The sequence below is a fragment of the Loxodonta africana genome, chromosome 24, assembly GCF_030014295.1.
Source record: "Loxodonta africana isolate mLoxAfr1 chromosome 24, mLoxAfr1.hap2, whole genome shotgun sequence".
Classification (NCBI taxonomy): Eukaryota; Metazoa; Chordata; class Mammalia; order Proboscidea; family Elephantidae; genus Loxodonta; species Loxodonta africana.
The window spans coordinates 44,065,428-44,087,030 of record NC_087365.1 but is presented as its reverse complement, the minus strand read 5'-3'; the positions used below and the strand labels follow the sequence as shown (position 1 = coordinate 44,087,030).

At 49.4% G+C, this 21,603-nt stretch overlaps 1 protein-coding gene across 4 annotated transcripts; it reads right to left on the bottom strand.

Annotated features, from left to right (window-relative positions):
* Nucleotides 1-309: 309 nt before the first annotated feature.
* Nucleotides 310-20,714, bottom strand: CCN5 (cellular communication network factor 5). Of its 4 annotated transcripts, none has more exons than XM_064276114.1 (5): nucleotides 20,433-20,714; nucleotides 20,177-20,269; nucleotides 14,232-14,448; nucleotides 11,730-11,978; nucleotides 310-610 (listed from the first exon to the last, which is right to left on the bottom strand). In XM_064276114.1, the coding sequence occupies exons 2-5, from the start codon at nucleotides 20,234-20,236 to the stop codon at nucleotides 315-317; spliced, it is 822 nt and encodes a 273-aa protein (XP_064132184.1). In that variant the 5' UTR covers nucleotides 20,237-20,269; nucleotides 20,433-20,714; the 3' UTR covers nucleotides 310-314. The 4 variants fall into 4 exon arrangements, with proteins under 4 accessions (XP_064132184.1, XP_064132183.1, XP_064132182.1 ...); XM_064276113.1 differs by lacking the exon at nucleotides 20,433-20,714 and adding an exon at nucleotides 14,586-14,737 and having other exon boundaries at nucleotides 20,177-20,276; XM_064276112.1 differs by having other exon boundaries at nucleotides 20,177-20,714.
* Between the last annotated feature and the right edge of the window lie 889 nt (nucleotides 20,715-21,603).

Genomic DNA, 21,603 nt, shown 5'->3' with positions numbered 1-21,603 from the left:
CACCTGCCATCTTGTTCTCCCCCCACTGCTTTGTAGCTGTCACATTCCCTGACTGGGCCCCCCGTGTGTCTGTGAGCTGCCTGAATACAGGGATCCAATCTTGGCCACTTCTCTGACCCCAGCACCTGGACTGGCACAGACCACACACCCAGTGACCGTTTGTGACAAAGAAGAAGCAGTAGTGTGTCAAGGTTAAGAGCGTGGGCTCTGCACCCAGATTGCCTGGGCTCATATTCCACTTCTATTGCTTACCAGCTGTGTGTGCTTGGGATGCCTCAGTGTCCCCATGAGTAAAATGGGGCTGAAGACCATTTCTACTTTATAAAGTGGTTGTGGTAGGCAGAATAAAAAAATAAACCAAACTCATTGCCATAGAGCCAGTTCTGACTCATAGCGACCCTATAGACAGAGTAGAACTGCCCTATAGGGTTTCCGAGGCTGTAATCTTTACAAAAGCAGACTGCCACATCTTTCTCCTTTGGAGAAGCTGATGAGTTCAAATCACTGACCTTTTGGTTAGCAGCTGAGTGCTTAACCACTGTGCCACCAGTGCTCCTAATCGCCCCCTCAAATTGTCCACATCCTGATCCCTCAGACCTCTGAGTATGTCCTGTTATGTGGCAAAGGGGGATTAAGTTTGCAGACGGAATTAAAGCTGCAAATCAAGTGACTAGAAGCCCTGGTGGCACAATGGTTAAACTCGCAGTTGCTGACCGAAAGGTTGGCTGTTCGAACCCAGCAGCGGCTCCACAGGAGAAAAGACCTGGCGATCTGCTTCCATAAAAATTAAAAAAAAAAAAAAGTTACAGCCTAGGAAATCCTGTGGGGCAGTCTACCCTGTCCTATAGGGTCACCATGAGTCAGAATCGACTCGACAGCACACAACTACAGTCAACTGACTTTCAGTTAAAAGATTATCCTGGATTATCCAGGTGGGTCCCATGTAACCACCAACTGCCCCCACCGAACCTGTTGCCGTCTAGTCAATTCCGACTCGTGGCGACCCCCTGTGTTATAGAATAGAGCTTCACCATAGGGTTTTCTTGGCTGGAATCTTTACAGAGGAGACCTGGTAGCACAGTGGTTAAAGCACTTGGCTCCTAACCAGAAGGTCAGTGGTTCGAACCCACTAGCTGCTCCTCTGGAGAAAGATGTGGCAGTCTGCTTTTGTAAAGATTTACAGCCTTGGAAACCCTGTGGGGCAGTTCTGCTCTGTCCTGTGGGGGCAGTTCTGCTCTGTCCTGTAGGGGCAGTTCTGCTCTGTCCTGTGGGGGCAGTTCTGCTCTGTCCTGTGGGGGCAGTTCTGCTCTGTCCTGTGGGGCCATGAGTTAGGATAAACTTGAGAGCAGTGGGTTTGGGTTTTGTTTGGGAATCTTTACAGAAACAGATCCCCAGGACTTTCTTCCACAGCACCACTGGGCGGGTTTGAACTGCCAATTTATTTTAGGTTGGTAGTCGACCGTGAACCATCTGCACCACCCAGAGACCGTTATAAGGGCCACTAAAAGTAGAAGAGTGGGGCAGAAGAGGGAGAATCAGAGATGGAGGAAGGGGGCCTTGAGTAAAGGAAAGTGAACCATCTCTAGAATCTGGAAAAAGCAAGGAAATGGATTCTCCCCTAGAGCGTCCAGAAAGCCATGCAGCCCTGTCAACACCTTGATTTTAGCCAATGAGATCTGCATCAGACTTCCATCCTACAGAACTGGAAGAAGATAAATATGTATTGTTTAATCCACTCAGTTAATGGGAGTTTGTTACAGCTGCCATAGGAAACTGATGCAGGGGTTGTGAGAATTTAATGAGTCAAGACATATGATGGCCGAGAGCAAGGCCTGGCCCTGGGGACTTGGTCATAGTGAGTGAGTGCCCAGGCCTGTAGGGACGTGCCCCAATTCACTTCCCAGGTGGGACCAGGGCCCAGTGCCTGGTAAAGGGGCCTTGGGTCCTGCCTTCCTCGAGAGCTAGAGGCAGCTCAGTGGCCCAGAAGCAGGCGCGGTGGCCAAGGTGGGTGCTCTGCTGTCTCAGCCTTATTTTCAGCAACGGCCACAGCAAAGCAAGTTTGATTTTCTGATTCCTGCTTGGACTTCAGAGGAGCAGAACCTAGGATAAGTCTCAGAGTGGGGGGTGGGGTGGCTGTTGGAGACTGGGAGGGGGCACCCATGACCTGCAGCCAGAGAAGGGCCTGAGGACAGCTTGTTGGGCCAGTTGGGGATTGGGGGAGGCTTGTTTTCAGGAGCAGGGTGGGCCCCTAGTCAGGGGAGCAATAACGAGGTCCTGGTTTTGAACACAGCTAAACACAGCTGCCAAGCATGGTGGCTCTGGAGCCAGTGAGACTGAGTTCAAATCCCTGCTCCCTCACTTTCTAACTGGGTGGTCTGGGACAGAATACTTCTACTTCTCTCTGCCTCAGTTTTTCCATCTGAGAAATCGGGATGATAATGGTGCCCATCTCGTAGGACTGTGTCGAGGATTACAAAAGATATTACGTGTCACTTTCCAGGGCGCAGAAGCTGATAGCTGTTTTTCCTCGCTTTTTACAGTTCACTGTCTGCCTGCAGATGTCAGTAAGTCTTTTTCCAGAAGCAGGAGAAAGCTAAAACGATCAAGCACCTGTCTGTGCTGGGCATATTCACAGACAGGACTGCTGGAATCCTCCCTTTATAGTTTAGGAAACAGAGTCTCAGAGCAGCCAAGTCACTTCAGCTGAGAAGGGCCTGGAAAGAGCTTGTTGGGGCAGTGGGATGGAGGCTTGTTTTTAGGGGAAGGGGGGCCCTCAGGGAAAGGGAACGCCCTCACAGCCAGGAAGTGGCATTGCCAGGACTTGAACTCAGGGCTGCCTGGCCAGGACTTGAACTCAGGGCTGCCTGGCTCCCCAGGTCATGCTCCTTCTATTACACTGCTCTGGCAGGCAAGTTGCTGCTGGCTGTGCCACACTGCCAGGACCTCCCTGGACCTCATTTTGCTCATCTCTAGAGGATACTTGACTGGCTGTGCTCGTGCGCACTGTGCCGATCCTGTGACATGCAGCTGAGAGGTGCTTTGTCGAATGCGCCCGGTGGGGGTGGGGGTTATTTGGGCCATGAGGGAGCTGTCTAGCCCTGCCAGGCAGGTGACTCTGCCCTGTGCTTGGCATTTTTGGTTCAGCGGCTCTATTTTAAGCCAGGAGAGGTTAGAGTTTGTGTATCTGTGTTTCTCAGCTTGGGAAGCTGTCAGCTGAGCAGTCACCAAAAACAGCAACACCCCAGGGCACCCCCTGCAGCCCCCCCTCCCGCTGCTTCTCCCCTCCTTCCTCCCTTGGGGGCCTGAGGGGACCTAGTGATTTTCCTCTGTCCGGTTGTTCCCCGAGTTACACTCAGGGCCTCGGACTTGCTTCTTTCAGAGCTCTAAGGTTAGCTGCTTTGAGGACAAGAAAAGGAGGGTCATCCCAGGTGGGACCCTGGGTGCTTTTCAAAGCACTTCCCATCCTTAAGACTCTAGATTCTTCTGAAAGCTTTGTGAGTCAGGCTGGCCTTGCCATTCGCATGTCAGTGTAAGGAAACTGAGGCTCAGAGAGAGAGAGAGAGAGAAGACTCTTCTAAGACCACATGTGTTAGGGTGGTAGTGTTAGGTGCTGTTGAGTTGATTCTGACTCTTAGTGACCCCATGTGACAGAGTGTAATTAAACTGCCCCACAGGGCCTCCTAGGCTGTAATCTGGCACCAGCCTGGCAGGACCAGAAGTATAGCCAGAATTCTCCTTAGAAGCAAGGATGGTGAGACTTCGTCTCACGTGCTTTGGACATGTTATCAGGAGGGACCAGTCCCTGGAGTAGAACATCATGCTTGGTAAAGTAGAAGGTCAGTGAAAGAGAGGAAGACTCTCAATAAAATGGACTGACACAGTGTCTGCAACAATGGGCTCAAGCATAACAAGGATTGTGAGGATGGCGCAGGACTGGGCCGTGTTTCGTTCTGTTGTACATGGGATCGCTATGAGTTGGACCTGACTTGACAGCACCTAACAATCTTTACAAAAGCAGATTGCCAGATTTTTCTCCTGCAGGGCTGCTGGGTGGGTTTGAACTGCCAACCTTTGGGTTAGCAGCCAAGTGCTTAACCATTGTGCCGCTGGGACTCCTCATGGCTAAGGAAGAAAATGGGATTCCGAGTGAGCCAGACCCCCATTCCGTCTTGGGCAAGTGACTTCACTTTTCTAGTCTCGGTTTCCTTATCTGTAACGTGGGGGTAAAAATACCTGCCTAACGGGATTCTTGTGAAGACTGAATGAAAGTGTGTATGAAGCAGCAGTCAGCACAGAGCTGCTCTTAGCTGCTGTTGAGTCTGTTCCAACTCATGGCGACCTCATGTTTGCAAAGTAGGACTGCTCCATGGCGTTTTCAAGGATGGACCTTTTAGAAGCAGATCACCAGGTCTGTCTTCCAAGGCACCTCTAGGTGGGTTTGAACTGCCAGCCTTTTGGCTAGTAGTTGAGTGCTTAACAGTTTGCAGCACCCAGAGTTTCTTTAGTACAGAGTAACCCATTGCTGTTGAGTTGATTCCAATTCATAGCAACTCTATAGGACAGAGTAGAACTGCCCCATAGGGTTTGCAAGGAGCGGCTGGTGGATTCAAACTGCCGACCTTTTGGTTAGCAGCCAAGCTCTTCAACCACTGTGCCTGTAGGTATCCAGTAAAAGTGAGTTTCTCCCTCCACCCAATTAATTTCTTCTCTTCCCTTTTCCACACTGCTTATTCCTCAGGCCTATTGAGATCTTAAGGGAGTGATTTTTATAGTTAGAATATAGTTTAGTAGTTTTCCAGAAGGCCAGAGAGCCCAGGCGTTTTCCCTGATAAGATGTCTCTCCTAAAAGAATGGATTATTTAACCTCAGGGGACAGGGAGTACCAGCAATTTGGAGGTGGCAGCTGTGGCCTTTCTGCAGTCTGAGTATCCTGTAGGGACCTCAGTTTCAAGAAATTAAAAGGTGCCTTTTGGTAATTTAAAGAATATTATTGGTGGATGGGAGTCCTTGGGTGGTGCAAACGGTTAAACGCTTGACACTAGTTGAAAGGCTGGCAGTCAGAGTGCCTTGGAAGACAGGCCTGGTGATATGTTTCTGAAAGATCACAGCCTTAAACCTCTATGGAGTGCAGTTCTACTCTGCGCACATGGGGGCGCCATGAGTTGGATTCGACTTGTCAGCAGCTAAGAACAACAACATTGGTAGATGTGCGGGGTTGATAGTGTATGTTATGGATTGAATTGTATCCCCCCCCCAAAATATGTATTGTAAATTCTAACCCTTATACCTGTGGTTCCGGAGCCCTGATGGTGCAGTGGTTAAGAGCTCGGCTACTAACCAAAAGGTCAGCATGTTTGAATCTACCAGCCGCTCCTTGGAAACCCTATGGGACAGTTCTTCTCTGCCCTATAGGGTCGCTATGAATCAGAATCGATTTGATGGCAATGGGTTTTGGTTTCTATACCTGTGGTTATCTTTGTTATGTGAATGAGGCAGTACTAGTATAGGGTGTATCTTGAGTCAATCTCTTTTGAGATATAAAAAGAACAGATTGAACAAGCGGCCAAGCAAGGAAGCACAGATGGGGGAAGACACATGCCACATGAAGATCACCAAGGAGCCAAGGAACAGTAGCTGCAAAGAGACAAGGACCTTCTCCCAGAGCAGACAGAGATAGCCTTCCCCTAGAGACAATGCCCTGGATTCGGACTTTTAGCCTCCTAAATCGTGAGAAAATAAAATTTCTTCTGTTTGTTAAAGCTACCCACTGTGGTATTTGTCACAGCAGCACTAGATAACTAAGGCAGAATTCCCCCAAAATTAATGTCCACTCAGAACCTCAAAATGTGACCTTATTTGGAAATGGGGTCTTTGCAGATGTAATTAGTTAAAATGAGATCATACTGGAAGAAGGTGGGCTCTAAATCCAATCTGACTGGTGTCTTTATAAAAAGAGGTGAGGGCACCCAGAGAGAGGCACACACAGAGAGAAGATGGCAGAAACCGGAAAGACACACCTACCAGTCAGGCAACCACTGGAAGCTGGGAAGTGGCAAGGAAGGCTCTGCCCTTGAGCGTCAGAGGGACAGCAAGGCTCTGCTGACACCTTGATTTTGGACTTTAACCAACAGAACTATGAGTGAATAACTTCCTTTTGTTATAAGCTACCCAGTTTGGTAGCTTGTTATAGCAGCCCTAACAAGTGAATACGGTAGGATTTCGAAGTCCCTCAGAATTTTCTGGGTGCTGGAAGACAAACCAGGGGAGAAGTTTCATAGCCAGAACTGTTCTGTCTGTCCTTGTGTCATCCCTAGGAGTCCTGCGGGTGAAAACCAAAACCAAACTCACTGCCGTCGAGCTGATTCCGACTTGTGGCAACCCCATATGTTACAGAGTAGAATTGCTCCACAGGGTTTTCTTGGCTGTAATCTTTACAGAAGCAGATTGCCAGGCACTGGTGGCAGCCACCTTTCGTGTTTGCCCAGCGCAAATCGTTTGTGCCACCCAGGGACTTAAAGAGAGGAAAGTTGCTCTATCTGGTACAAATAGAAAAGAATCCTAGGCCTAGCTCTATGGCTGCCTCACCCCCAAAGCATTGGGGAAGTCCATTCCCTTTCCTGAGACTCCGTCTCCACAAATGTGAAACAGGAGGCCGTTGGGCTCACCATCCTCCCACAGGTCGCCTCTCCGTTGTTCATACACTAAAATGCCAATAGGGGGCAGTGGCAATCACGTTTGTCTTCTCCCGTGACTGCCCTCTGAAGGTGGAGTTGAGGGGGTCCGTTATAATCTTACACAGATTTTAATGGAGTTGAGGGGTTCTTCTCATACTGTAGCATGGAAACCACACACACACACACACACACAAAAACCAAACCCAGTGCCATCCAGTCGATTCCAACTCATAGCAACCCTATAGGACAGAGTAGAACTGGCCCATAGAGTTTCCAAGGAGTGCCTGGTGGATTCAAACTGCTGACCCTTTGGTTAGCAGCCATAGCACTTAACCACTATGGCACCAGGGTTCCTGCTGATTAAAACACAGATTGCTGGGCCCTACTCCAAGACCTACAGAGATTCTGGGGGTGGGGCCCAAGAGCTGTACATTTCCAACATGTTCCCGGGTGCTGCGGAGGCTGCTGGTCCAGGGGCCACAGTTTGAGAACTCCTGAGGTTGAGGATAGGGGGCAGGGGGCAGGTTAGTTCTGGCCACCTAGATATGGCCATGGGGAATCCTTGACCACAGAGCAGCCACTCCAGTTTGTTGGCTACATGTTACTTTTCTAAGCCTCATTAAATAAATCCTTAAAAAGCAAGATTGATTCTTTTCATTCATTCTGAGCCTGGTTCTGTGCCAGGCACTGTTCTAGGTCCTGGAGAGCCAGCAGTGAAGAAAACAGACTAAAAACCTCAGCCCTTGTGGAGCTCTCATGACTGTGTTTGGGGAGTTGGGCAATAAATAATAAACAAGTAAATTAGATAGTGCGTTAAAAGGCGATACGTGTTACGGCAAAAAGAACAAGCACAGCAGTGTAAGGGGAGTCGGAAGGGAGTGGCCAAGGTGGGTTGCCAGTGAAATGGTGACTCAAAATGTGAGTCAAAACTTGAAAGAGATTAAGGGAATTAGCCGTGTGGTATCTGGAGGAAGGTGACATCAGACAGAGGGATAGTCAGTGCAAAGGTCCTGGGGTAGGGGCGTGTCTGGAGGATTTGAGGACCAGCAAGGAAACCAATGAGGCCAGAGCAGCATGAGCAAGGGGGAGAGTAATTGAGGATAAGGGCAGAGAGGTGACTGGGGGCAGGTCACGGTAGAGGGGAAAGGCTGTAGGTCAAAGGAAGGCCTGTAGCTTTTCTTGGAGTGGAAAGAAGTGATGTGAGGGGACTCAGCTTTTAAAAGGATCCCTCTGGCTGCTGTGTTGAGCAAGAGTGGAGGAGGCCACCGCAATCATCTGGGCAGAGATGATGGTGGCCCTGGCCACAGTGGGGAGCAGTGGAGAAGGAGAGGTGGTCAGAGGTTATCCAGGCAAACGTACACATGTACCTGTTTGCTGTTTCCATAACTGAACCTGCCCAGTCCCTCTGACTGTCTCCTCTTCTCCTCTGTGCAGCTGACTCACACCATTATTGCCCAGACCTGAACTCTTCTCTACATTTAAACCTGACCCATCCTTGATCTCCAACTGCTTCCAGCCCCAGTCTCCTGGATGACAGTGGTCTCCTCAAACTCAAAACATCTAGGACAGCTCCTTCTCCATATCTGCCACCTAAAAGGGCTCACCTCCTCTTTCCCACTTTCTCTCAGTGCCCCATCATTCTCCCCATCCTCCAGCAGACAGCCCAGGGACTTTTTGACTTCTTATTTCCCCTGCTCCTCACATCGGACACTCAAATAAGACCTCACAGGCATGGGCCAGGCCCTGCTGATTCTTCCATCCATTCTTTCTTTCCCATCCTCACGGCTACACATCCAGGCCCTGGCACCTTATCCCTGAACCAGTGTGGGAACCTCACTCAGTAGCCTGGTGGGTGAGAGCATGGGCTCTGGAGCAGGACTTCCTGAGTTTGCATCCTGATTCTGTTAACTTTGAGTTGTGTGAACTTGGACTCTTTCTTAATTTCTCTGTACCTCCGTTTCTTCATCTGTGAAATGGGGATAATAGCAAAAGTAACTCCAAAGGGTTATTGTGAGGGTCAAGTGAGTTATTACATATAAGATGCTTAGAACAGAGCCTAGCATGTGGTTATTATTTATGCAACAAGTATTTATTGAGCGCTTGTTGTATGCAGAGACCTCCATTATACTGAGAGATAGATAGTCTGACCCAGCAGAAAGAGCATAGGCTGCGACCCCACAATTCCACTTGTGGATATATACCCCACAGGACGGTGTATGGTATCCAGCAGAAGACATGTACTCTGTGTCAATACTGATAGTGCCTTCTCATTTCCTGGCTGCTGGATCCTGATGGAAACATGGTTTTTATTTTTAAACAAATGCAAAGTAGACCATGGAGGAGGATGCAAAGTTTCAACATTTTTTTTTTCTTACAATAAAACATGAACTTTAAACAGAATTTCTCACTTGGGCTTGTTTCTTTCAGGCTATGTCCCCCAGTCCCTGGAGGTAACCTTCTCGCTCCCCTGGTTTTCTCCTCTCAAAAATGTTGAGAAGCTCTGATCTATATAGACTGTCTTGCTCAGTGCCTGGCACATGGTAGGTGCACAAGAAAGGTTCATTCATGTTCATACAAATTGTGTCTAATGGATTTCTTTAAGGCCTGTTTTCTGACTTTCTATTAAGCAGTGTGATTTCATCTTGTGGTTGTCACAAAGAATTTAGCCCCCCATGGCAAGGGCTTTCTCATTTGAGCACAAGCCTGACACACAAGTTCCTGCATAAGTCAGTATTCAGGGACTTTCTACTTAACTCTAGGAAAGGTAGCAGGAGATTCAGAATGTCTGTGTGTGTTTTTTACCAGAGCCCCAGGAAAATGGCTGGTCCAGCCCAGCACCCACCTCTGCCTAATTATTAAGGGACCCAGTTGGTTGTACTATATCCTCCAAGGGGAAACTGGAGAGAAAGTTCCTCCATGAGCATAAAGGATGGGAATAGGCAAGGAATGGACCAGAAGGTCCTAGAAACCTTGGCCATCCTCCCAGGCCGTGAACTAGAGGAGGGGGACAAGGTCATGCTCCCTCTCACTGCCGAGCTATTATATCAGGGTCCAGACCGACCAGGCAGCTTGCGAATATTCTTGTCCTCCAGAGCCTGTTCTGCGGATTCAAGCTGGATCGTTACCTGCAGCCCAGGGCGTGGGGAAGGGCCCTCTGCCATCTGCCCCGGGCTCAGGCACAGGGCTGCCTGCTGGGGACCATGGGCGCTGCGTCTCGGTTCCCAGGCCTGGCTCTAAAAGGCTCTGTACGGTGGGCTGCGCCCCCTGGCGGGCGGGCAGAGCCCGGGAAAGCACAGGCGGCGCTGGGTCTCCAGTCGGCAGAAGCGGTTCTGGTTGGACACCCGCGTGGCCACGCCCAGGCCACAGGTGGTCGAGCAGGCGCTCCAGGCCGTGCTCCACTCTGGGCATGGCATGGGCTGGGGAGCTACAAGGCCAAAAAACTGGGGTTCTGTGGGGGAAGAAAGAGGGGTCAGCGCCGAGAGGTCAGGGCTTGGCAGCCAAATCAACCCACCTAATTGGTCAAGTTGCTTAACCTCTCTGAACCGAGGTCAAGAAACCCTCTTTATACGCACCTGTGTGTGTACGTGTGTTGCATATACCTGTGTATACACACACAAGCGCACACATAATGTAGATCACATTGACATACTGTTTCTTTTTTATACTTAGTACAAAAAAAAAGGTTAATATACTTATATACTTTTTATATTGAAGTTGAACTCCTTGGCATTCCTGTATGCATTTCTATTTAAATGTGGGTATCATATTTTTTTTTATCATAGTCCATCATAAGGATAATAATAGCTACCACTGATGAAAGGATATGTACCAGGCTCTGTTCTGATTTATTTGTATTAACTCATTTAGTCCTCACAATAACTCTATGAAGTAGATGTGCTTATCACCCTCATTTTACAGATGGAGACACTGAGACACAGAGAAGTTAAGCAACTTGCCCAGAGTCACACAGCTAGTAAGTGGCAGAGCTAGGATTAGCACCCATGCAGAGTCCTAACACTTGTCACCCACCATGCTTCACTGCCTCTCAAGTGGCACAGTTATTTCTGTAACCAATCCCCTTTTGGTTGTCTTTTTTTTTTTTTTTTTTAATTACAGTCATGTGATCAAAACAAAACAAACAAAACCCAGCAACATAAGAACAACAGAAGCTCTAAACCTGAAGAGTTGACTGGAAGGTAACTGTCTTTCCCCCACCTCTGCCCACCTCTAGGCCACATCCCAGAGGCAACAATTTTGCCTCGTTCAGTTTTGAGTTCCTCTTTTGATAAGTCCAGATGATAATACTATGTATTGATCGATCTTAGCTTCTGTGGACTTTTTGCTATGAAATGCAAGAATTTGGTTCAAGTACCCTAATTCTCCCCTTGTCACTTTGCCACCCAATTTTTCTTTTTAGTTAATTATGACTTAAAATTATAGGAGCCCTGGTGGGATGATGGTTAAGCACTCAGCTGCTAACTCAAAGGTTGGTAGTTGGAACCCACTTAGCAGTGCTGCAGGAGAAAGACCTGGCAACCCACTCCCATAAAGATTACAGCCTAGAACATAGGGGACAGTGAGTTTATGTTAACAAGGGAGGGATAACTCGGAAAAGGAGGGCGGGAATGGTTGCATAACTCGAAGAATGTAATCAATGTCACGGAACCATACGTGTACACACTGTTGAACTGGTGTGTGTTTGGCTGTGTATATTCTCAACAACAACAAAAGAAATTAAAATTTAAAAAGGGACAGTTCAACTCTGTCACATGGAGTCACTATGAGTTGAAATCAACTTGATAGCACCTAACAACAATGTGAGTTAAAATTCTGCACTTAAACCAAGGCTTCTTGTTCTGTCAGTGTTAAAGGATCTGGCTGGTGACCCTCCGCTCACTCCCCTTTCCTGTGTCTCTCCTCAGCCTCCCACTGCCCAGTGTCTGTCATCCGTCTGTCGTTGAAACCTTTACTTTCCTGTCTCCAGATGTCCTCACCCCTCTAGGCCCCCCATGCCCCCGAGGTCTCACCCCAGGGTGGGGTCCAGCAGACACTCACCTCGGGCTGGAAGAGTCTGCACCCCCAGGGTGTCCGTGCAGACCCACTCGGGGCAGCACTTGCCTGGGACCTCCACCCTCCTGGGCTGGGGGCAGTCTCGGCTGGGCAGCAGGACGTCTTCGCTGCACAGCGACACACAGGTGAAGCCACCATCCTCGCAGCGGCAGCGAATCCTGCAGTGGGGCTGGAAGGTCTCTCCATCCTGGTACAGGCGGCCATTCACCTCACAGGTCCCGTCATCCTCTCCCACTGCAGGGGAGAAACCAGACCCCCACTGGTCACCCTGACCCTTCCCTGGGAAAGGCCAGCTGAGGCCGTGCTGGCCACATCCTGTGCATAGCCTCCTGGCAGAGCCCAGGCAGATCCGGCAGAGGAAGACAGCGCCCTCCCAGTGCCTGAGCTCTGTCAGGGGCTCCAGCCCAGTGCTTTGTGGCCCCATCCCATGGCCAACCTGCCCCGGCCCTGCAGGAAGCCTGGACACTGGCACAGAGTTTACAGGAGGTCTGCCTGGGTTTAAGCCCCAGCTCTGCCCTTTATTAACTGTGCACCTTGGCCAAGTGATTTCACTTCTTGCCTCAGTTTCCTCAACTGCAAAATGGGGATATAATGGTACTTATTTCAATGGTTATAAACTGATACAGGTAACACACACCACAAAAAGACCTTCAATCAATCCTAACTACTGTGTTGCTGTTATTACAATTTATATGCACTGAGATTTCACGAAGCAAAAGTTCATTGTTCACCTGCTGGGTCGTAGTCATTACTGTTAGGCCAGGGCTTAACTTGCTGGCTGTGTGGCTTTGAGTGAGTTACCTAACTTCTCTGAGTCACCTTAACGCTAAATCTGTGCCTTCAGTTACATGGTGGGTAATACGTACCTAGCCCCTAGCACAGTATTAGCATATAGTAGGTGCTCAGGAAATACTCTTTGAATGAAGCCCTCAAGAATGAAGTCTCAAGAAAGAGAACTCCTTGAGGGTGGGGCTGTGTCATCATGGCATCCCCCCACCCCCCGTTGGACATACAGAACCTCAAGAAATGCCCCTTGAGTAAATGCCTGGCACCAGCATAGCATATAGAAAACACTGGATAAATTAGCTCTCACTCCTTGTAATTCAAGAGAGATTTCTTCTGCACCTCCTGTGTGCCAACCACCACGCTCCCGGACAGGAGTAAGACACAGTCCTTTCCTCCAGGGAATCTGGGCCAGTGGGGAGATAGATGTGAAAGTCACATTCTCCAAGCAGAACACGGAAGGAACAGTGACGGAGGGCTTCCTGGAGGCAACTGTTTTTTAGACACATTTTTAATAGCAATCATCTGTGAGCTTATATAACAACTCACTCCTTTCTCACTACAATATGCCCCTGATCAAATAAAGCATTTTACCAGACCTTGCTATTGCTAATTTTCTGTCTACTGTATAAATTTTTTAACAGATTTTTTTTTACAGTTTTTTTCCCCCCTATAAATGGACTCGTTTTTATTGATTCATGGGCCCCTCTCTCTCTCTCTCTCTCTAGTTGTTATTTTTATAAAAGGGACATATACATCGAAGAAAGAGGTAATTGCTCTACAAGGCTTATTATTATTATTTTGAGAGTATCCCCATGCTCTTCTGTTTCCCTAAAGCAGTGGTTCTCAGCTGGGAAGGATTTTGCCCCCAGGAGACAGTTGAGTCTATCCGGAGACAGTTTTGGTTGTCACAACGTGAAGGGTTGGTACTGACATCTAGTACGTAGAGGCCAGGGATATTACTAAACAACCTACAATGCACAGGACAGCCGCCACAACAAAGAATGACCCTGCCCCAGTGGCACCAGAGTGAGGTGGAGAAACCTTGCCCTGAAGTGTCAGAGGACAGCGAGGCCTGGAAGAGTGGTGAAAGATGGAACTTGCCCAAGGTCATGCTAATAAATAGCAGATCCAGGACTCACACTGTGGTCCCAGGGCTCCCAATCCAGGAGGAAGACAGACTGCAATGCTGCCTTTAGAACCTGCTTGACCAGGACGTGCAAGACGTGCAACATTAAGCATGATGGAAACTGAGCCTCAGTTTCCTCATCTATAAAATGGGTCTGAAAGTACTTGCCTCATAGTGTTGTTGTGAGGATTGTGTAGTAAGTGCTTAGCACAGGGCCTGGCACGGATCATTCCCTGAATGAGGGCTTGTACTTTTTTTCCCCCAAAAGTGTGTGAAGGTGCTGAGAAGGGGATGATGCTTCCAGTTTGGAGGTGTTTAAGCCTTTGGAAGTTGGCTGTGATTTGGACAAGCAGGTGTGGGGGGGAAGACTATTCGGGTGGTAGGCATGGTCCTGGCAAAGGCCAAGAGGGGAGAAGTGGGGGGTGGCCTTTAGGGGGCAAGGGGCCACCAGGTTTGGCTGGAGTGGATGGTGTACATGAAGCAAGGGGGAGAGAGGCAGAGAGAGGAGGCTGCTGTTGGACTGAGAAGCCCTGGCCTTGCCCAGCCCCCTCCATCAGTCCCGCAAACCTGCTTACAGAGGCATAGCGCCCCCCGGCCGCCAGGGCCCGCCCCGAGTTGGCAAACCAGGCCCTGGCTGGAGTCGCAGACGTGGAGGTGGTCGCAGGGCTCCCCCAGCCGCCGTGCACATACCCGGCAGCACCCACAGCCGTCCAGCACCAGGGGCACCCCCAGTGGGCATCGGGGAGGCGGCCAGGGGCAGGCACACGGTGTTGGGCACAGCTGGGCACACACCTGCCAAGACAAAGACCTCACTCAGCCACTGACTTTGAAGACAAGTGGTGAGACACCCCCCCAGCCCCCACAGCTGGCCACTTCTCTGCCAGGCTGGCCAATGTGGGGTCCACAAATTAGCTGAGAGTCATACAGACCTGGCTTCGAGCCCTGGCTGTCCTATGGCCCTTCATTGCATTGTGGCCATGAGCAAGGATGCTGGACATGTATTCCAGTCCTGGCTCTGCTTCTTATTAGCTGTGTGGCCTTGGGCAAGCTACTTAACCTCTCTGAGCCTCAGTTTCTTCATCTGTAAAATGAGGACAATAATAATACGTAGCTCAGAGGATTATTTTGAGGAATACATGAAATTGGGCATGTTGAGCCCTTAGTAGCTAGATGCTCAGTGCGTTTATCTATGGCCATCAGCATTATTAACAACAGGAAATGGCTTAGGTAGGCCCTACCCTCTGGGAGCTCCCAGAAAGGCAAATGCAACGACGTGATGGATTAAAGCAGCCTTTTCCAGCTTGTGGACTCTGGATACTTATCCTGAGGACTGAACAAATTAAACAGTATCGTGGGCATTTTTAATCTTTGGCACAATCAAGAATATGTTTACGAACCCTGTGTTGGGCATTCAAATCAACCAGGAAGATTGGTAAAATACAGATCTCAAGGCCCTCGCTGAGACTTACCAAGTCTGAACTCCCAGAGGTGGGGCCCTGGAATCTGTATTTTTAACAAGCTGTCGGGAGGCTTTTGGTGCACAGCTAGGTTTTCAGCACCTCTGATCCAGTCCAACACCTCCATGTACAGATGGGGACACTGAGGTCCGAGAAGAGGAAGGGCCTTGCCAAAAGTCACAGTGTGTTGGCTGCAACTGCAAGTGTCTGCTTCCCCAATGAGGACCCAGGGACAGACTTTTCTTGTAATGGGCACCTGAGCCAGGCACCCAGCCCCCAGTGGCAGAGTCAAGACGTCAGCCCAAGTGTCCTGACTGCCCACCCAGGACAAGAAACAACCAAACTGTGAGGCAGATGTCACTTAGGCAGAGGGCCCCACCACGTGGCAAACTAAGGAGAAACATGGGCTCCTGCATGTTCTTTGCAGGTGGGGACCAAGAGATAGGCATAATTCAAGATGTTCCCAGTGGCCACATTTGTGGGGGACTGATCTTTAGTTTAGGAGCCCCTGGGTGCCACGAACAGTTAAGTGGTTGGCTACTAACTGAAAGATTGATGGTTCAAATCCACCCAAAGGCACCTCAGAAGAAAGGCCTGGCAATCTGCTTCCTAAAGATCACACACACAAAAAAACCAAACCCGGTGCCGTCAAGTAGATTCCAACTCATAGTGACCCTATAGGACAGAGTAGAACTGCCCCATAGAGTTTCCAAGGAGCGCCTGCTGGATTTGAACTGCCGACCCTTTGGTTACCAGCTGTAGCACTTAATCCCTATGCCACCAGAGTTTCCCCTAAAGATCACAGCCATTAAAAGCCCCATGGAGATGTAGCTTGAAGACACTATGCTGAGTGAAATAAGCCAGTTACAAAAGGACAAATATTGTGTAATCTCACTTAAATGAAAAGACAAGAAAAGGCAAATATATAGAGATGAAAGTTTGTTAGCGGTTACCAGGGGCAGAAGGAGCCCTGGTGGACCGATGGTTAAAGCACTCAGCTGCTAACTGAAGGGTCGGCGATTTGAACCCATCAGCTGCCCAGTGGGAGAAAGATGTGGCAGTCTGCTTCCTTGAGGATTTACAGCCTTGGAAACCCTTTGGGGCAGTTCTACTCTGTCTTATAGGGTCACTGTGAGTCGGAATCAACTCAATGGCAATGAGTTTGTTTCTTGTTCCAGGGATGGGAGGGAGAAGGAAAAAGGGGATTAACAGTGATGGACAAATTGCATTGATTAAAGGTGGGGTTGCACAGCCAATTATTGTAATTGCTGTCAATAAGTTGTATGCCTGTAAAAAGTTGAAATGGCAAAAGTTGTGTGATAGATACATTTACAACAATGAAAGACTAGCTGTTGAGGCTGCTTATGTACAACCAAACACCTCATGTGATTTAATTCCTTTCTTTGGAGGTTTAGGGTCATGGTTTCATGGGACATCCCAGTTAAATGGACTAATAATGTGTTTTGTGCTTCTGTTCTATCTCCTAGTTCATTGCATAGTCCCCGGGGTCTGAAAAGCTTGCAAGCAGTCTTCCAAGGCACTATTCACCTGGGGCAAAGAGAAAGAACAAGAGTCAAGAATAAGAGGAGAAAATGGAATGTGTGGCTAATTGCCTCCATGAACAACTGCCCACTTTTCCATGAGAGCAGAAGAACTGGATGGTGCCTGGCTACCAGTATTGAACATTGCGATCAAAGATTCCATAGAAGAATTCTGATCAAAAGGGGAGAAAAACGCAGAATTTCAAATTCTCATGGACTCTAGACTTTCTGGAGCCATGGAGGCTGAATAAACCCCTGAAACTATTGCCCTGAGATAATCTTTAAACCTTAAACCAAAAATATCCCCTGAAGTCTTAAAACCAATAATAGTTTAGCTTAACTAGTAAAAAATTTTTGCCTCAAGCATTATGTTCTTTTAAGAATTATCTATATGGGATCAAACTGACAACAGCAACTTGAAAGATTAGATAGGAAACTTAGGGGGCAGTGAGTTTATGTTAACGAGGGAGAAACAATTCAGAAAAGGAAGGTGAGAATGGTCACACAACTCGAAGAATGTAATCAATGTCACTAAATTGTACTTGTAGAAAATGTTGAATTGGTGTATGTTTTGCTGTGTATATTCTCAACAACAACAACAAAATAAATAAAATTTATGGAAAGAAAACCCCTATGGAGTGCAGTTCTACTCTGAAACATATGTATGGTGTTGCCATGAGTCGGAATAGACTCTTTGGTAACTGGTTTGGTTTAGGGGTGTTTCCGGATCTTTAAATTGGTAGGATCCTTTGGGGACTGAAGAGTTCTATCTAGAGGAGGGACGATTTGCAGTCTAGGAGGATAAACTTAATTACTTCATATGTCCTGTGTGGCCCCCAAGCAGGCAATGATGCCTTTGCTCCCACCCTGCCCCACCCCAATAGCCCCCAATTCAGCAAACCTTTCAGTGGCCCGCAGCGCCCATCCTGGCCACCAGGGGCCACTCCAAACTGTCCTAGCAGTTCTGACAGGATCACAGAGAAGGAGGCAGTCACCAAGCACCAGGCTCCCATCTAAGGCAGCACTGGGTGATGGGCGGGTGTGTCTAGCAGCCTCACAAGGGAGGAAGTCCCCCTCTCTGGAGGTATTTCAAGCAGGGGACTGGACAATGCTGAAGTGATTCTAGAGAAGATGGCCTAGCCTCGCCCTCAAAGTGTGGTCCATGCCAGCATCACTTGCATCACCTGGAGCTTGTTAGAAATTCAGCATTTCGGGCCCCACCTTCTGAACCCGAAATCTGAGTTAAACAAATCCCCGGGTGACTCTCATGGAATTGATTTGAAAAGCAATAGGCGGGCTTTGAGTTCCCTTCCAAACCAGGGATTCAGCTCCTTTGGTTAGTTGAGGGGTGGAGGGTGGGGGTAGGAACTCTGACCAAAACGGGCCCTCCAGTCCCTCCCCACCTGAACACAGGAGGGCCAGGTAATAGGCCCTCTGCCTTGTACTTGGGTTCCCAAGTTGGACTCCTTTTACCTGGCAAGTTTGGAAGAGGCTGGATTCTGCAGGTCCTGACACCCAGGAGAGGCTATTAATAATATTAATGATGATAACTCACAATTGCCACAGTCACACTATGAGCCAAGTGCTTTAACGTGTTGTCTAACTTAACCCTTCAATGTGAGGTACCATCATTATCCCCATTTTAAAGGTAAGGAAACTAAGGCTCAAAGCAGTGTAGTGACAGCTAGTAAGGGGTAGAGTCAGGATTGAAATCCAAGTTCATGTGAACCCAAGGGCCGAGCTCTTAATCACTGTGCCTATCTTTTGTCCTTGGGAGCTCTGATCCCAGCTTAGCTTCTGCCTCAATTTCCCATTTGTTCAAGAGGAATAATGACAAGTTATTGAGGGTGTTTTGGTATAGCCAAGGAAGGATATGCCCTCTCCTGGCCTCCCTTTACTCCACACCCTTCCTAACCACCCCATCCCTATGTTCAAGTTGTCCCATCAACACTCAGTTTCCTCAGAGTCTGGCTGTGGTCACTAGGCAGTGAGACTCTGTGGTAAGAGCACTGGACATGGAGTCTTCTGGGCAAGAGCTGAGAGTTAAGTTCTACCACTGACTTTGAACATATTACTTAACTGCTGTGTAAATGGGGACGAAGACTACCCATCTCAGAGGGATAAAAGGGACTAAATGAGGCCACAGCCAACAAAGGATCCTTCATTGTTTCCGGGTCTCTGCTCCTGCCCCTCTGCACAGCCTTGAGCCCAGGAGCCCACAGCCTGCCTGGAAGACTTGGAATTCTCTCTCTGAGGATTGTTGTGGCTTTCTGTGTTTGCCATGACTAAGTCCCCATTTTCCTGAGACTCAGGAAGAATGGAGGGGGTGAACAATATGTTAAGGACAGCTTAATTTTGATTGTTCATTTAATCCCAGCCCCCTTCCCCCCCTCCAGAACCCCAAGTCCCCTGCTCCAAATACCCAAGCCACCCAACGTAGCACCATGTCTTTTCTGTCCCATTTGGGAGTACAGGCAGCCAGATTAATGCTAACAGGGCTCTCAGTCTTCCCTTGCCCCCTGATTGGGACCTAGAGGCTGGGGGGTGGAGGGAGAAGCCCTTGCCCCATGCTCCCCAAAGGAGTATGAAATACAGTATGATCACGGCTCATGGTGGGGCCAATCCCCATGGCACCAGAAACCCAGTAGTTCCTGAAGTCATGACAGGGCTCAGCAGCTGTGGTCTTGGTCTAGGTTGAAGGTGGGGAGAGACACAGACTAGAGGCCTCCCACCAACACACACATGCCCATCTGGCCTCTACCATGCTCCTTCTCTATTGCTCTGATGTTTCTTGGCTGTGAGACTTTGGGCAAGTTGCTTACACTCTCTGAGCCTTATGACTGAGAATTAAGGATAACAATTCCTTATGGAGTTGTTGTATGTGTTAGGCAAGGTGGATGTGCCACAAGCCCTTTGATAATTTTCTCATGTAGCTCGTTTTCCACCAAGGTGTCTCTCTGACCCCCGGAGCCGGGCCACCTGTCACAGCCTGAGGGCCCAAAAGCATTGATGCCCTTGCGGGGTGACCTTTCTAATCAGACCCCATGTCCATTCAAAGCCTGGCTTGGGTGGACAAAGCAGGTCCCATCTGAGTCTCAGTTTCCCCACATATAATGAGGGTAATGTGTACCTGCTTTGTAGAGGGGCTGTAGGGATTGGTAATAAGCATAAAAGTCCTTTTCTGAACATTTAGCACATTCCGGGCCCTGTGCTGAACACTTCAGGTGCATTATCAAGAATGAGTGCTGCAGAGGCCTCTTAATCACTGTGCCCATTCCACAGAGGAAGAAGTTGAGGATCAGAGAGGTGCAGGGACTTGCCTGAGGTCACACAGCAGAGCTGGCCAGAGCAGCTGTCTGGGTGCAGGAAGGGAAGCCTGGCTTGGGTGGGCTGTGCTGAATGCAGCCGGGGGTGGGGAGTGTTCTGCCACGGCGTCCTTGGCTGTGATTTCACAATCTCCCAGCCCCCTCCCACCACACCAAAGAAGTCAATGGTGCATTTTGGGGCCCAGGCCCTCCTTACCTTTGAGAGGAGGAAGAGGAGGAAGAAGGTGAGGAGATGGGTCTGTGATCTGCCTCTCATGTCACTGCGTCCCCCGCAGAGCCAGCTTTGAGCCTGGGAGGCAGGACCCATGAGTCTTTATGTTCCGGCAGCTGTGAGGTCACTCCAGGCAAACACTCTCTCTCACACACACACACACACACACACACACGCAGACTGGCCTTTTCACTCCTTCCTCCTCTCCCCATCTTCATGTTCCTCTGACAAGCCCATTTACCTGAAGGTGAGATAGTGGAAGCCACCAAGGGGGCGCCTACCGGTGTGTCTGTGTATCTGTGTGCGTGTGTGTGTGTGTGTGTGTGTGTGTAGAGAGAGAGAGTGTGTGTGTGAGTGTGTAAAAGCCAGAGCAAGTACCAGTGCCAGGAGCCTGTGACAGGCTGGTAGGGGCCCCTCTAGCTCTGCCCAGCCTCTGAGGGCCTTGGCATAAGCCACCGCTATGACTGGTTCAGCCCTGCCCCCAGCTCTGCCCAACCCCAGAAGGGAGTTGTTGACCCAGGCAGTGCTCGGGGGGCCCCCCTTTGCGGATCTGACACAAGTCCTCTGAGCCCCATGACCGGACTCTGGGCTGCCACGGCCCAGCCTGCGGTTTCTGGCAGGAAGCTTGGCAGCCACCCAGAGGTGGGTGTGACCCAGAGCAAAAGTTCCCTGGACTGCCTGCGGGCTCTTGGCAGCATGGGGCCTCCCTGTGGTCTGCTTTTCAGACCCTGGTGGGTGAGCCTGAGCCGGTTGGGCCTACTGTGTGCCCAGCTCTTGTTGGGCACCATTAGGTAGGTGATCTGGTTGAGCCAAATCCATTGAGCTTAGTTCTGCAAACTCTGAAGCCTCCTTTGTCAGGGCTGGAGATACAACACTGATCACTGACCCAGAGACAACATCTTGAAGAGGGTGACAGCCTGAAAACAGCTGGGGGAATTCCTGGGAACACTGAGGGTGAAGGACCACTTTCTGAAGGAGGTGCTGTTTCAGAGGGCCAAGGAAAGAGGGGGCTAGAGAGGGTGGAGTATTCCAGGCAGAGGGAAGAGCACGTACAAACGTCTGGAGAAGGCAGATAGCAATGCCTATTCTGGAAGCAGAAGGTGCCAGTGTGGCTGGAACTTACTGGGGTGGGGGCAGGGGATGGTGCACATAGGGCATCGGGGTAGGATCCCCGTCTCCTTCCGAGAGATGAGAAACCCAAGCTCTAGGAGCTTGAGATCCTTACCCCAGACCTCTCTCTTTCACAAAAGCTGAGCTCCTGAACTTAAACCAACATTTGGGCCCAAGTTTATCTGTAAAGCCATGTCCCTGACACCCTCAAAAATATCTGTTTCTGTGGGGCAGTAAGACACATATGGGAGCCTGGGTGGCACAAGTGGTTTGTGATTGGCTGGCTAAATGAAAGGTTGGCA